The following is a 16,854-nucleotide window of genomic DNA, read 5'->3' on the forward strand; positions in this document are numbered from 1 at the left end:
CAGGCAATTTTCTTTTTTTTTTGCAGGGCAATAGGGGTTAAGTGACTTGCCTAGGGTCACACAGCTAGAGTCAAGTGTCTGAGATCAGATTTGAACTCAGGTCCTCCTGAATCCAGGGCCGTTGCTTTATCCACTGCACCACCTAGCTGCCCTGTGCTCAGGCAATTTTCTAAGACTAAAAGTTGTAGAGAAGATGTTAACCCACATTGGTAGAGGGAATTTCTTCTCTCAAGAGTTCCCTGTAGCAATGTAATCATAGGTCCAATCCCTATCCCTCTATCCCTATATGTGAGAGAAAGTGCATTCATTCCTACAAGCATTGCAATAATATGACCTCTTCTCCTTGACTCATTCATTTCTTTTTAGGTATGATTTGCTATTCAGTGTCATTCAACCCATCTACCCATACACATGGTCTAAGAATTCACATATGGAATCTCCTATATTTCTCCTATATGGCTCTGGAACAAAGAAGTCAAGTCCATCTATCTCATGAGAAATTGATTCACTTTGGAAAGAAAGTTAAGGAAAGATCAGTAGACTTTTTTAATTTAGTCATCTATGTGTTACTGATTAGACCCTATCAGTTATAACTAGAAGCTAACTCTTCATTTCCCATGAGCTATACTGCTTGGTTTGTATTCCATCATCATCATGCCTTCTCAGGATAAGCTCACCATCTCAGATATTGCTTCAGCTTCGTTTCCATACCTTGTCAGTACACTCAATTGTCTCTTCCCCAATTCCTTCTCCAAAGGCAGAGGTTAGGTGATTTGCCCAGGGTCACATAACTAGTAAGTATCAAAGGCCAAATTTGAACTCAGATCTTCAAATCCAGGATTCTTATCCACTGTGCCACCTAGCTGTTTGATTTTAGATAGATAGATAATATACATATATGCTTGCATGTATGTTGTATATTTATATATGTATGTTTAGAAACACATACACACACACACAAATAGAGTAAGGACTAGATGAGGTCTGTGATTTCATTAGTATACAGAATTTCCAGAAGATAAAATATCTTCTACCAGTGCAAATTAGCAATTGCTCATCAATAAAGATACAAAAGTGTATCTCCAGAGTGAATTTTATTCGAGCTGGTCTTTGAATATCAGGAATGCCAGCCATTCTTAGACCCTAAATTGAAGGCTTTCCAGCTTGAAAGAATCTATCAGAACTTATGGTCCTATGGTATATAGACTTAGAGAATATTGAGTCTCTCCCTTGCCACACTTAAACAATAGAGTAGGACTTTGGTAGAAGATGCTGGAGAAACAAAACTTTGGTATACTGTACAGGAGGTTTGTAGGAAGAGCACTTGGACCAGGTAAAAATGAACACATCATTATCCACCAAAATCTAAGACATAGAACTTTATTTATGTGTTTGTGACAGATACATTCTAGGCTGTTGACTTTATTTCTCTTGACTGTGTGCTACAACTAATCTATGACTCCAGTCATACTATACTATACTATAGTCAGCATTATGTAGGAAATGTAGTCTCCAAATGGTCTGTGCTCTCAGAATGTGGGTACAAGGACCAAAACCAAACAAAAATCACCATCTGAAACTAAGAATGACTGACAGATTGGATGATGTTTTGGCTAGCTCAAGAAGTGACCCTCCCTATAAGATGGTTTCTAAGCATACTGGTGATAAGACCATGGTATTTCGTAAATTTCTGCAAGGGAACAAGGGTGCCTCTCCCTTAAAAAAAGACATCAATTAAAATGCAACTGATAAAAGATAAGCCATAATCTTAGAAACTGTAACCATCTGTCTTGCATAAATTTTGTAATAGCTGAAGTTTATGGCGACTGATAGTCAAGTATTCAGAAAGGATTGTTAGATAGTAAAAATTTGTTACTGTTTACTTGGCACTGTGCAGAGGACTGGGTGTCACCAGTAAAAGTTCTTCATTTTGCTTGGTAGCTATATATATATATATGGAAGATAGGAGAATTATGTTATCCTGACTTTATGATACTATACTAATAAATAAAAAGTAGTCATGAAAATAACAAACAACTGCAACATTTATATAGCACTTTAAGGTTTGAAAAGCATTATACATAGATCATCTCAGTTGGGCTTTGTAATAACTCTAAGTGATAGTTATTATTACTATAATTATTATTCCCATTTTACATATGATTAAACTGAGTCTCAAAGTACACCAAAAAAAAGATGAGCTAACCCCCTTTATTCTGTTTCTGTGTTTGCCAAGTAACCCTCTGATGTTATATGCTTTCCAAGTAATCTTTCTTCCCAAGAAGAAAAACTGAAAAGCTGTTATGAGTATTTCCATCTGGGATATTTCTCAATATAAATTAGTAAATTGGCATTCTCCAGTATCTGACAATCAAACCACTGTGAATGTGGTTAACCTGAAGAAGTCTCCTGCATCCTAATCATGCCCAAATATACAGATAAAATCAAGTTTTAGAACCTATAATCTCCAGACTCTGAACCCCTGGTAACCTCAACTAGAGATAAATAGAAGTCAGGCATTCCCACTCCCAGTGAGTAATCTTCCCTGGAAAATGTAACCAATTTAAAAATATACACATATATAAACAAATTTATAATCCGATAGCTCAAAGGTCACAAAACCATCAACATCTTTGTAGTTCTGGAGTAGAAAAAATCCACTATGAACTCTCTGACTCTAGTTTTATCTTCATCTTTCAGCTTACACAACAGAGATAAATTATATGTTATTACAAAGATTCCCACCAATGACAAACTGACTCACTGTCCCCTTCATCTGTCTAGGCAGTGACTCCTTTCATCTCTTTATATTCCTCTCCTCAAGCTCTTCATAGACCATCAAGATGAAATGTACTCTTTGACAAAATTACAGAGAATGTGATAGCATTGGAATACATTTTCCACTTTACCTATGCAGAAAATAGAACAGCATCTGGAGTTTGTGTTTGTGTTTTGTTTTGTTTTGTGTTCCAAATAATGAACTTTGCCCATATAGAGAAAGCATGTCACTGTAATTATATTGTCTTTTTCCCATACAATACCTACAAGTAATTGAAGTGTTAAATATTATTTCATTTTGCTTAACTACAACAGTTACCCTGGGTACATTATGCTATCATGTTACTATACTCATTGCTTTTTATGACAACTTTGGGTCAATTACTATATTGGACAAAGAAACTAAATCACTATGTTGAAGCTTAAAATTCTAGACAACCACATTATGTTTCATTTTGTTGTTAGATGATTAAACAAGCTTCCATCTGTCCCAAGTAGATAACTAGTTAGTCTCCAGTCTTCAAAAAAGAAATATAAACTATCAACAGCCATATGAAATGTGTGCCATATTACTAATGATAAGAGAAATGAAAATTAAGACAATTCTGAGGTTATAGCTCCCATCTAACAAATTGGCAAAGATGATAAAAAAATGCTTGAAATAGTCCATGTTTAAGGGGCTCTAGGATGACAGGCAAATTAATATACTGTTGTAGAACTGTAAATTGGCCCTATCATTCCATAAAACAATTTGGAATGAAGCCAGAAAAGTGATTAAGGTAGCTGAACCTTTTTATCGGGGCAGCTAGGTAACACGGTAAATAAAGGGCAAGTTTGGAGTTAGGAAGTACTGAGCTCAAATCAGGCCTCAGACACTTAATAGCTGTGTGACCCTAGGCAAGCCACTTAACCCTGTTTGCCTCAGTTGCTTCATCTGTAAAATGAGTTGGAAAAGGAAATTGCAAACCACTCTAGTATCTTTGCCAAGAAAACCCCAAATGGAGTCATAGAGAGTTGGACACAACTGAAGTAACTGAAAAACAACACCCCTCTTTGATCCTGTGAACCCATTACTAAGCCTATACCCCTCAAGAAAGTCAACAGCAAAATGAAAAGTTCTACACATAGCAATACTCAATAAACATTTATACTATGTACCTGGCACTGTGCTAAGTAGTGCTAGGGATACAAAAAAGGAAAAAGAAATGCAATCCCTGCCCTCAAGGAGGGGGATCTTTTTTTTTTAAGGCAATGAGGGTTAAGTGACTTGCCCAGGGTCACATAGCTAAGTAAGTGTCAAGTGTCTAAGGCCGGATTTGAACTCAGGTCCCCCTGAATCTAAGGCCGGTGCTTTATCCACTTTGCTGTCTTGTTGCTGATGCAGGGACATGATGTTCACTGAATTAAAACCAAGCAGATCAGCCAATGGTAAATGAAGTTAGCTGTGAAAGTCTGAGCCTTGTATAAACAGAGGCCTTGGGAAGAGTTCATCACTCCATCCTCCAAACCTCCAAATCTCCAATCAGAGGGAAGAGGCAATTGAGGGTGCTGAGGAGGTGTTGAGTGTCAGAGCTGAATCTATAAGGTGATGAGCTCATCCTGGGGGAGGTGTGATGTTGATAGAACTGAGACCAAGCAGAGTAGATGATGGAAAATGAAGTTTTTTTAATCATGTTGCTACTTTTAAAATAGAAAAAAACACAAACTAGAAATAAAGTGGCTTCCCATTTCTTGGGAGATGGTAAAACAAATTTAGCACAGTGACCTCTGACCTTTGGGGTCAGAGGAATTGGATTCAAATCTCATCTGTGACACTACCTATGTGACTTTGGACATGTCACTTAGAACAGCTTTAGGTCTCCCTCAATTTCTCTTTAAAATGAGGAAACTGAACTGGAAGGATTCTGGGCTCCTTTTCAGCTCTACATATATGACCTGTGACATACATAGGGCTAGAATCCTATTGGACTATAAGAAATAACAAGTGTAGGAGCAGCTAGGTGGTGCTGCAGTAGATAAAGCACCCCCCCCCCCAAAATGTAAATAGTTCAGAGAAAATGGAAAACTTGTCAAGAATTGATTTGGACTGGAAAAAGCAGAGCCAGAAGAATATATACAAAACTATTCCAATAATGTCCATGAAAACAACACCCAGAGACATCAGAAATTGAATTTAATGCAACTCCCAGTGGTGGGTCCAGAATCAGTGATGATGTAGACTTCCCTTCTCTTGGTCAAGAGGTGGCAGAGTAGATACAGAATGGGGCCTGTGTTACCAGGTAGGGTCGCTGTGTCTGATGGTTGTAATTAACTGGTTTTCTTTGTTCTATGAGAGGAGGAAGGTTATTAGGAAAGAATGTGGCATTTTTAAAATAGCATAAATAAGGTACATTTTAAATATTCTAGTTATAGTTCTTTAGGCCCAAACTAAATATAATAGAAATCATTTTCCATCATTAGGTATTAGAAAAATATGGCATACAAAAGAGCAAATATCAACCAGGTACAATTAAGGGTCAATGAATAAGTTTTGTCCTCGATACTTTCCAAGTGGAAAATACAAACATGGAAGTAATTCATAGAGCCCCTATCCAGCTCTCTCTGTCCCTCTTTTTTATCTTTTTATGTCGATGGAGACATGCGGCTGTCACTGTGAATTCTAGTCTTTGATAGTTACCCTGGAGCAGTGACAAGTGAAGTGACTTGCTGAGAGTCACACATCCAATATGTGTCAGTGGTGGGCCTTGAAACCAGGTCTTCCTGTCTCCAAGGCTAAGTGTCCATCCACTGTAACAGGTTGTCACTCATACATTGCTCTTTCTGCCACATAGATTTGTCCCTTACCCATTACTTTAGAAAGCATCATCCCTATTTTTGTTAACACTTATAACTGTCTTTTGATGGGTAACAGAATGATTTGTATAGGGTGTCCCCAAAAGTCTTATGTCTTAAAACTGAAGTATGACTTCTTGGGTCTTCCTGTATATTTTTAGTAACAGGACTACTAGAAGAATTGCCGACTCAGAGTTGGTGGTCAGTCATTTTTCAGTCATGTCCAACTCTTCATGATCCTATTTGAGGTTTTCTCAGTAAAGATAATGAAGCGGTTTGCCATTTCCTTCTCTAGATCAATATCCAGATGAGAAACAGACAAACAAGGTTAAGTGACTTGCCCAGAGTCACATAGCTAGTAAGTGTCTGAGGCAGGATTTGAACTCAGTCAGTCTTCCCAGACTCCAGGCCCAGCACTCTATCCACTGCACAAGTTGTGCAGTTGGAAGGAGCCCTATATTCCATCTGGCTCAAATAATAACTAAAAATCCCCTCTAAATCATTCCTGAAAAGTGTTCATCCAGCCTTTAGGAGACAACTAGCTCCAAAGACAGTCCATTCCTTTTTTTTTTTTTGAAAGCCTTAGATATGATGACAAAAGACTGAGATAATTATACGCTAATATCATCTTGTAGAGTTGTGTATGGGTCCATCCATTCTGCAATTTGAAATTATGCACAGAAAGTTATTGTCTTTACATTCTTTGATGCAGTGATTCTGCTGAATAACAAAAACAGAGCATTTGGTATTAGGAGCACAAGGCATCAAGGGAAAGTCACTATTATCTCCCTACATTTTGTCAGTTAAATAAATCAGCAGAAGGACAACAGATGAAAGCAGCTTGTAATGTTTTGTCCCTGTGGAAAGAGCAAAATTAAAATGTAACCTGTCATACTTGAAAGCAGAAGACCGTGTCTTCCTAATCAACTTAAAATAATTATATGGAGCTCCTCAGGGTGTTTTATAAATAAAAATTAGTTAATCAGCCATCGTTACGATACGTTAGGTAAGCCAAGATTATTATTATTATCATCATCATTATGATGATGATGATGCCAATTTTATAGAGTAGCTGAGAGTAAAGGAGTCTGCAACAGAGCAGAAATTAAAATTAATGAGTTCCTAGATCCCAGTGTGGGTCCATAAGTACTTCAAAGAGCAGATTTATTTTTTTTAAATCGACATACACCAACACAGTGAAACAAAATGATTGAAAAATGTAATTTCCAAATTGAAATATTCCTATAGTTACAAATAAAAATACTGCTAAAAATGATAGGAATTGCACTGTTTGTTTAACCCAGGAAATTTCTCATTCCTTTTTCTGAAGTTGCTTAAGTCCTTAACATTTGTATATACTAGATATGGGGGTGAGAGACCCAACTTCAAATGCTGGTTCTATCATTTACTATCCCTGTGATCATGTGCAAGTCCCTTCAACATCTACGGTTTTTTGGAAACATAGGATCAGAGACTTAGAGTTGGAAGGGGCTTTGGAATTCATGCAATCCAACTCTTCATTTTACAAATAGGGAAACTGAGTCCTGGAGAAATTAAGTGACTTGCCCAAATTCTGACAGATAGTAAATGGCCAAGGTAAAATTTCAATTCAAATCAAGTCCCCTGATTCCAAATCTAGGACTCTGTACTACATTTTGGTGACTTTGTCAGCTTTAAATTCTATGTTATATGATCACTTAGTTATTACTAAAAATGTAAATTATAATTGGGGAAGTAGCATTGGGTAATGAATGGAAGGAGGAAAAACCTGAGGATCAGGAAGACCTAGATTCAGGTCCTGGCTCTGACACATTGTGTTGGCTGTGTGATATCTGTCAAATCATTTTACCTGTGAAATTGCCCCCAGGCATCTCCTCTCTAAGACTAGAAGTTGAACAATTGCCATTCAGAATTGGTAGAAGGAACTTCTTGTATTGATAAAATGACATTCTCTCTCTCCCTCTCCTTCTCTCTCCCCTCCTCTCCTCTGTCTCTGTCTCTCCCCCTTCTCTTCTTGTCTCTCCTCTCCTCTGCTGTCCTCCCTCTCTCTCTCTCTGTGTGTCTCTTTGTCTCTCTGTCTCTCTGTCTCTCTTCCCCCTCCCCTCCTCTCTCCCCTCCCCTGCTCTCTGCCTCTCCCCCTTCTCTTCTTGTCTCTCCTCTCCTCTGCTGTCCTCTCTCTCTGTCTCTCTCTGTCTCTCTCTCTGTCTCTCTCTCTCTCTCATCCTCCCTCCCTTCCTCTCCCTCCCTCCCTCCTCCCCCATCTCTCTTCATATAAGATATGAATTATGCATTTTCCTAGGTAATGTCTCATTAATTATCTTTAAAACTACTAATCCAGTCTGGGATCATTCTAACTGATGTAAACTAAACAGAATAGCTTTCTTTGCTTCTTAAACTCTTCCACATACAATCGAGCTAGTACGTATCAGGACTTGAACACAGAATTTCCTGATCGCCACCAGTGTCTAGTACTTTGTCTCAATTTTGATGGGTCTAGGAGCCACATTCCTCATCTCTAAAAATGGCTAGAGTTACTTGTTGGATTAGAGTGTCTCTAGAGTGCCTTCCTGTTGTAAATTTATAATGTTATGATTTTATACACACACACACACACACACACACACTACACAAATATTATGAAACCAAAATGTATAGATGGTCCCTAATTTGCCCATCAGTAAAATAAAAAACTCATGTGTAAGTTACAGGGGAACCAGTTGTGTAGCCAAAGCTTATGGGTAATAGTGTGGAACCTAGGAACCCTGCTTCCTATGGTGGCTGGATTTCCCAGCTAATCCATTAAAAGCCAGTGTAACTCATGCTATAAGTCAATTGTAGCAATAATTAGGCAGGATAATGAAGGGAAAATGAGAAGAAAATGGAGAAGAAGGAAAAAACCACAGTTCCTTGCACATAGTAGGTACTTCATACATCTTAACTGAATTGAAGTAGAAAGGAAAGGAAGAGAAAAAAAGAGAAAGAGAAAGCCAGAAGAAAGCAAAGAAAGCAGTCAGTCTCCTTTCTTGGACAGGGATTCAGCTGGCCCTAGGGAAAATAATGAAATAAATAAAGTTCTTTGACTTCTTTTTATTAGAGCAGAGGCTGGCGGGCGGGGGGGTGGGGGTGGGGGGCGGCGGTAAGCAGGCTTGGAAGCTTCCTGGAAATCAGGACCCAACCTATCTACAGTGTCTGCTATAAGCCAGGCAAGCACTGGGGATACAAGCAAAGGCAAAACACAGTCTCTGCCCCCAAGGAACTCAATCACTGAAGTTTTCTGACAGTAGCAATCAACCTATCAATATTTCTTGAGCACTTACTATGTGCCAGCCAGAGTGCTAAATGCTGGGGATAGAGAAAGAAGCAAAAGACAGTCCCTGTCCTCAAGGAGCTTTCAATCTAATGGGGGAGACAACCAGAAAACTAATATACACAATGAAAACTTTTTGTTGTTGTTTGGTTGTTTCAGTCACATCTGACTCTCTATGACCCTATTTGAGGTTTTCTTGGCAGAAATACTAGAGTGGTTTGCCATTTTCTTCTCTAGTTCATTAACAGATGAGGAAATGGAGGCAAACGAGTTTAAGTGACTTGACCAGGGTCACATAGCCAGTAAGTGTCTGGAGCAAGATTTGAACTCAGGGAGATGAGTCTTCCTGACTCCAGCCCCAGAACTCTATGCACCATGGTGCCACCTAGCTGTCCACACAATGTAAGTTGTATACATATAAATAAGAAACATTTAACAGAGGGAAGGCATTGGAATTAGAAACGGTTGGGACAGATTACTTGGAAAGGTAGCACAACAAAGTGGAGAATCTGGCCAACTCTGGGTTCAAGCCCTGCTTCTGACACATACTGGATGTGAGACCCTGGGTAAATCACTTAATGCTGTATAAAAAAATCATCACCTAGCTTTCAGGACCTCTAGGCACTTCTCTAGGACCTGCTTTGGTAGGGTTTGCTCACCTAGGAATTCAGTATTTTAATGAAACTGGAGGTCCAGTCCCTATGCCTTTTATAAATGTATATGTTTCTAATACCAGAAAACTATTATAAAATTTTGTTTGCTATGACCCCTGATTATTTTGTATATACTAAGTCATGTGGCTCAAAGCTTGAGAACAACAGTTCTCAAGCAAATGGGGTTCAACTTTCCAAAATGAAGGGTAGTCAGTCAACAAACATCACCAGTTGCTAGGCACTGTGAATTACTATTATTAAGTGTTTATTATGAGCTAGACACCATGCCTAAGATGCCCAAATATCTCCTCCTGGCCCTGGCTCCTACTCTCTTGCCTTAAAGTACTAATTGCCTCAGGTTCCAACATTTGTAGGACTTTCATATTCCATTGAGCTGCACGTTGAAGGTCTCTGGTCTGCCTTATCCCCAAGAAATACTCCATGATCCAAAGTGATCTATCTATCATCCCTTTCCCTCAATTAAAATCTCTCAATCTTTCAGCAAAACAGATCTGTTAAGTGTTAGGAAGAGAATGATCTGGTTGAACTAATTTATATTAATATGTGCATGACTCCTTAACTCTTCTGAAGGTCTTAACATTTAAAAAAAGCCTGCGGACAGCTAGGTGGCACAGTGGATAGAGTACCGGCCATGGATTCAGGAGGACCTGAGCTCAAATCCGGACTCAGACACTTAACACTTACTAGCTGCTTGACTCTGGGCAAGTCACTTAACCCCAATTGCCTCACCAAAAAAAAAAAAAAAAAAAAGCCTGCCAGTTCAAGTGGATTTCTAACTGGTGGAATTTCAGGCAGTTTTAATAAGCATAGCAAGAACATAAAGTAAAGAAGTAAAAGATATTTTGAGCTTGGAAGTCACCCCCAAGGTAGTGACCACTCCTACTGCCATCAGACCTCCCCCTTCCTCAATGGTCAGGCCCCCTTATTTTTTCCTTCTTTTTATAAATTATTATTTCCTTCACTACTACAGGTAGAATTTACTAAAAAAAAAATCACTATTTTTCCCCATAGAAGGGAAATTGACAATCCTGGCTTAGGGGAACTGATGTGTTTTTAATTGTGTGGGTCATAGGGTCTAAGTGAGGTGTTTATACCTCAGGGCTTGCCTGCACACATTTACACACACACCACTAAGTAATGATTATTCATGGTAATAGAAGGGAGAGATGACGATCATATAATAGAATTCTCTGGAAGCCATGTAGTGTAGTGGAAAGAGAACTAGCTGGAGACTGAAGATAACTTGGGTTTAAATTCTCACTCTGATACTAGTTGCGTAATTGTAGCAAATTCCTTAGGCCTCCCTCTGCACTCAGTTTCCTCATATTTAAAATAAGAGGGTTACACTAGGTGGCCTTGGAGTTGTGTATGGTGGGGTAGGGGGCAGGGGTTCAGGGATTTCTCTTTGGTTTTGGGACAATGACCTATATACCTAGGATTTAATGGGAAAAGAAGGGAGGGAGACCCCAAGTTACTAGAAATAATCTCCAAAGTTGGACCCAGCTCTAATTGAGCAGCAAGCTAGACTCACTGGAATACTCCTTGAAGAGAGAGTTTTTGTTAGGTTTTTGTCTTTGTAACCCCAGGCCCCTAGAACAATGCTTTTCATAAAGTGCATGTTTTTACTTAATGCCTGTTGAAGCTAACATATAGACTTCTCTTTTCCATTTCAAAGATTATACAAATCAAGGTATTATTTGTTCAATGTTTAAAAATGTGGCTCCGTTTCTAGTAGGTCTTGCCACACCAGATCTAGTCCTTAACCCTGCCTGTAGTTTCTTTTGTAGGTACTGTTTTCTCTGGTGGCTCTGAACTCATCAGTTCAACAACATTCTTCCCCAGCTAGGTCACATCCCTGTGTTTGCTCTCTGCTGGCTCAGTTGGCTTACTGCTGCTGTCTTTTCATCATTGAAGTGAAAATAAAGTCACTTTGTATTTACTTAGCTGTTTACATGTTCTATTCGCTAAGTAGAATGGAAGTTCCCTGAGGATGAGGACTTTGTTTTGTCTCTGGACTTCAGAACTTTGCACATAGTAGTCATGGGGAAAAACACTTCTTAAGTGCCTACTGTGTGACAGGCACTGTGCTATGCATAAATATCTCATTCCATGCTCACAACCCCTGGAAGGTAGGTGCTATCATTCTCCTCATTTTGCAGTTGAGGAAACTGAGGCAGACAGTGTTAAGTGACTCGTCTATACATTTGAATTTTGGTCTTCCTGACTCTAGGCTCAATGTCACAACTGCCATGCCACCAGCCTGTCTGTCATAGCTAAATGCTGAATTAAATGGAATATTTTATTATAACCTCTTTATTCCTCAGTTCCTTTATCTGGAAAATTACTAGATGATAGCTAAAGCCAATTGCAGCTCTACAATTCCATGTTCCTATCATTTCATCCTGAATCAATCAACAAGCATCTGTTGAATGCCCACTATATGCCAGGGACTGTGCAAAGCAAGGGGGCTACACAGACAAAACCTAAAGAAGTCTAACTTTCTACTTCAAGGAGTCTCTGTCTTCCCACCTGCATGAATCCTGTTCAGATTTTTCTTGATAAGACCAACCCAAAGTAAGCCAATAATTTCACTACTTCAGCATGTCTAGTGACCTGGATTTCAAAATGGCATATGCTCATAGGATAAGGGAATTGGAGCTGGAAGGTCTGTATGGGCATCTAACCCAAGCCCCTCATTTGACACTTGAGAAAACTCAGGGTAGGGATATGGCCAATGTTACCATTCTCAACACCACCATCTTTAGTACAACTCGGATATGTGCATTGGTGCCTAGAATGTGTTGAAGATGTAGTTTTGTTTTGCGGGGCAATGGGAGCTAAGTGACTTGCCCAGGGTCACACAGCTAGTAAGTGTCAAGTGTTTGAGGTCAGATTTGAACTCGGGTCTACCTGAATCCAGGGGTGGTGCTTTATCCACTGCATCACCTAGCTGCTCCCAAAGATGTAGTTTTTTAGGAAGAGACATCCAGTGCAGGAACCCATTTCTTCCTGTACAGAGAAGAGCATCACTCATTCTAATTGTAGATTTAAATGCAACTATTGCCTTGTCCACATTGATGAGCATTCTTGTGAAGTTGGCCGCAATGTGGGACTTGGTAGAAGCAATATGCTTCCTATTGCATTCCATTTATTTTAGAAAGCTAGAGAACATCAAGACTAAACCTTGAACATCACATACATACATGCATGACAGAGCCCCAATTGCTCCATTTATCCAATCTCTGTTAATAGATCTAGGGACAGCTAGGTGGCCCAGCAGATAGAGCGCTGGCCCTGAAGTTGGGAGAACCAGAGTTCAAATTTGACCCCAGACACTTACTAGCTGTGTGACCCTGGGCAAGACACTTAACCCAATTGCCTTAAATTTGGAGCCATCCCCAGTGGTCCTGATGAACATCTTGCCATTGGAACTAGATGGCTCTGGAAGAGAGAGTGAGGCTGGTGACTTTGCACAGCTCTCCCTCACTTAAATCCAGTTCAGTACAAGTCATGAAATCACTCTGATTGGAGAACGGACAAACAACAAAATCAATAGCCCTACTGCAATCCTTCATCTGTCTGGATGTTCTGTCTCAACTCTTTCATGACTTAATACAGTTGCTCTCACACTCTGGTATGAGGACTCCTTTACACCCTTAAAAATCATTGAGGATCGGGCAGCTAGGTGGTGCAGTGGCTAGAACACCAGCCATGGAGTCAGGAAGACCTGAGTTTAAATCTGGCCTCAGACACTTGACACTTACTAGCTGTGTGACTTTGGGCAAGTCACTTGACCCTTATTCCCTCACCAACCAACAAACAAAAAACCCAAGAAAACAAACCAAAAAATCATTGAGGATCCCTCCCCAAAAAAGTTTTGTTTATGTGGGCTACAGTCATTGATACCATAGTGGAAATTAAAATGTCTTAGTATTATTACAAAAATAATTTTGACTTCATGAACCCCCAAGATTCCTGAGACCACACTTTGAGAACCACTGCCTTTGAAGATCATTTTTATGAGTTTCTGTGCTGAAGAATTTCATCATTTAGTGGCCATTTTCTGGCAGAGAGGGAGATGAACCTCTCTCAAGTTAGCTAGGTCAAAAAAGCTGAGTGTCAGGGCAGCTAGATGGATAAAGCACTGGCCCTGGATTCAGGAGGACCTGGGTTCAAATCTGGCCTCAGACACTTGACACTAGCTGTGTAACCCTGGGCAAGTCACTTAACCCTCATTGCCCCACCAAGAAAAAAAATAAAAAACTGAGAGTCACCTTTAGGTTACAATGAGGCACTGGGCAAGAGTTTAGTGGCGAAATATATAAGAAGAACAAATGGGACAAAATGAGTATATTATCCCTTTTTCAGAAGGTCATTTAAACAACAAATAACTATTAGGATCAAGACCACCATTTCTCCTTAAAAAGTCAGGGTGCTCTGCTTAAAGTAGAAAACCGGACATGTAAAGGAGGCAATTCCACAAGAGATGCTGTAATTTTGGTTTGCAATCCACAGAAATGCAGTTTATGCACAACTCTGAACTTTCCATTTCAGAGTCTGGTCTGGAGTAGGGAATTGTAATCAAGAACTCTGTCTATCCTTTTCATTCTTATGAACCCTCGTTTTATCTTACCTTTTCAGAGCTACACTTGAGGAAAGCACCAACTTTCTACACCCTATTAATCCTCCTTGTACTCTAAATCTCATTAAAATAAGTGGGAGTGGTTTCATTTAGCTCTTGAATATTCATGTATATATCTGTACTCACACACTTATTAGGGGCAGGTAGGTGGGACAGGGCATAGAATGCCAGGCTTGAAGTCAGGAAGACTCATCTTTCAGAATTCAAATATGGCCTCAGACACTTACAAGCTGTGTGACCTTGGGCAAGTCACTTAACCTGTTTGTCTCAGTTTCTTCATCTGTAAAATGAGCCGGAGGAGGAAACAGCAAACCACTTCAGGAACTTTGCCCAGAAAACCCCAAATGGGGTCATGAAAAGTTGGACAGGACAGAAAAAATGACTGAACAACATTTATGTCTCAGAGCCAGGAATCCCCTACCCATATAAATCGTGGGGCCTGAAACAAAACAAAACAAAACAAAATCCAACACTTGTTGAATTGGACTGTATTGACCCTAGGGCCGTGAGAGAGGTACTGAAAATTTCACAATTAAACTCTTATCATCCTATATGAACGTTTATCAGGCACAGTTTTTCAGACTGTCTCCCATACTTGGAACACTCACTTTCCTCCTCTCTGCCTCCTGGTTTCCCAGGTTTCCTTCAAGTCCTAGCTAAATTCCTATTTTCTGCAGGAATCTTTTCTCCATCCCCCTTGACTATAATGCCTTCCTCTGGTTATCTCTGATTTACCCTTTATATATCTTCATATATATGTTTACCTATTGTCTCCTCCATTAGACTGTGAGCTCCTTGAGAGCAGAATTTTTGTTTATTTGCTTTGTTTTTGACATTCTTTGCATCCCTAGGGCTTAGCACAGAGCCTGACTGAATGACTGACAAGCTTCAAGTAAAATGGCTAACCCAGATCCATCCACTCATTCTCCAAAACTGTTCAGAGATGTTGTTACCCTGGGCTTTTATACAACCAACAAACAACAGCCAAAAGTCAGAGGAAAAGACTACTTTCCACTCCTCTTTTTTTTTTCCCTTCGAAACTACCCTGGAAATAAAGAACATAAGCTTTGGCAAACTCTTCTTTCCAGATTCTTAGCATAAGGGCCAGACAGCCAAAAAGGGGGGAAAGCAGCCTTGAAACGTCTTCTAGGATGCACGGTATTATTAACAAAAGAAGCAAAGGTTTCTGCATCTTGTTCAAGTCCCTTTCTCCTTCTCCCTAGCTTTCCCTCTGCAAGCTTTATTTTCATCCTTTCCAACTAGACGTGGGGTGGGAGGGGAGAGAAGGAAAGTGCCCACTCCGCCTCTCCCTCCCCCGCCCACTCCTGTCCCAAGTTAACTGAACCTGAATCTCCATGCTTGCCCCTGCGCATGCCTAAGGACTCCACAGGCGATCGCCCTCCTCCCTCCGGGTCCCCGGTCCCCCTCCCCACCCTGACCCTCACCCCCCCCCGCCCCCTTCTGCGCGGGGGAGGAGAGGCGGGCTGCCTCTGGCGGAAAGCTGCGCGTTAACTCGCGCAAATGCGGTAGAGAAGTCGTCTCCAGCCTTTTCCAAGGAAGTCTCGAGCAATTAGCTCAGTCCGGGGAGAGCGAGCAGCGCAGCCAGCCTGTCTGGGACGCCTCTCCCGATGACGAGCGGCGGCGGAGGAGCCGCTCCACTTTCGCCACCGCTCCCGGGAGTTGGGGATTTCTTAGAAACTTTTGGCGGCGGCGGAGGCGGCGGCGGCTGAGCGTTTGTGTGTGTGGTCTCCCTGGCCGGCCCCGCGCTCCCCTCTCCCAGGCTGGCCCCGGACTCCCTTCTCCCACCAAGCCGTGCCCGAGCCGCGAGACCATGGGCTTCGAGCTGGATCGCTTCGACGGCGACGTGGACCCAGACTTCAAGTGCAATCTGTGCAACAAGGTCCTGGAAGACCCCCTGACCACCCCTTGCGGTCATGTGTTCTGCGCCGGCTGCGTCCTGCCCTGGGTGGTGCAGCAGGGCAGTTGCCCGGTCCAGTGCCAGCGGATCTCCACCAAGGAGCTCAACCACGTCCTGCCGCTCAAGAGCCTCATCCTCAAGCTGGACATCAAGTGTGACCACCATGCGCGCGGCTGCGAGCGGGTGGTGAAGCTGCAGCATCTGGGCGAGCACGTCGAGATGTGCGACTACTCGCCAGCGCGCTGCCGCCACCCGGGCTGCGGAGAGGTGCTCAACCTCAAGGACGTGGACAGCCACATGCGCGAGCGCTGCGAAGCGCGGCCCGCCGGCCTGTGCGAGCAGGGCTGCGGCTTGGTGCTGACCCACGGCGAGCTGCGGCCCGGGGCGCACTGCTGCTTCCAGGCGCTCAAGGCGCACAGCGGCGCGCTGCAGGCCAAGGTGGCTGGCCTGGAGAAGGAGCTCAAGAAGGAGGCGCTGCGGGCCGGCAAGCGCGAGAAGTCGCTCGTGGCGCAGCTGGCCGCCGTGCAGCTGGAGCTGCAGATGACAGCGCTGCGCTACCAGAAGAAGTTCACCGAGTACAGCGCCCGGCTCGACTCGCTCAGCCGCAGCGTCGCCTCCCCGGGCAGCAAGGTAGGACGCGGGGAGGGGCGCCAGGGGCCGGATCCCCCCTCCCTGCCTCCCCACTCGCACGACGTTCCTCTCC

At 41.9% G+C, this 16,854-nt stretch overlaps 1 protein-coding gene across 1 annotated transcript in view; it reads left to right on the forward strand.

Moving 5' to 3' along the window:
* Positions 1–15,850: 15,850 nt before the first annotated feature.
* Positions 15,851–16,854, forward strand: part of PDZRN3 (PDZ domain containing ring finger 3) — a 291,073-nt gene continuing 290,069 nt past the window's right edge. The window contains exon 1 of the mRNA XM_043978271.1: positions 15,851–16,781. Coding sequence (XP_043834206.1) covers positions 16,065–16,781 — 717 coding nt within the window. The 5' untranslated portion in view covers positions 15,851–16,064. The remainder of the gene's footprint in view (positions 16,782–16,854) is intronic.

The sequence above is a fragment of the Dromiciops gliroides genome, chromosome 1 (assembly GCF_019393635.1).
Source record: "Dromiciops gliroides isolate mDroGli1 chromosome 1, mDroGli1.pri, whole genome shotgun sequence".
NCBI classification, from domain to species: domain Eukaryota; kingdom Metazoa; phylum Chordata; class Mammalia; order Microbiotheria; family Microbiotheriidae; genus Dromiciops; species Dromiciops gliroides.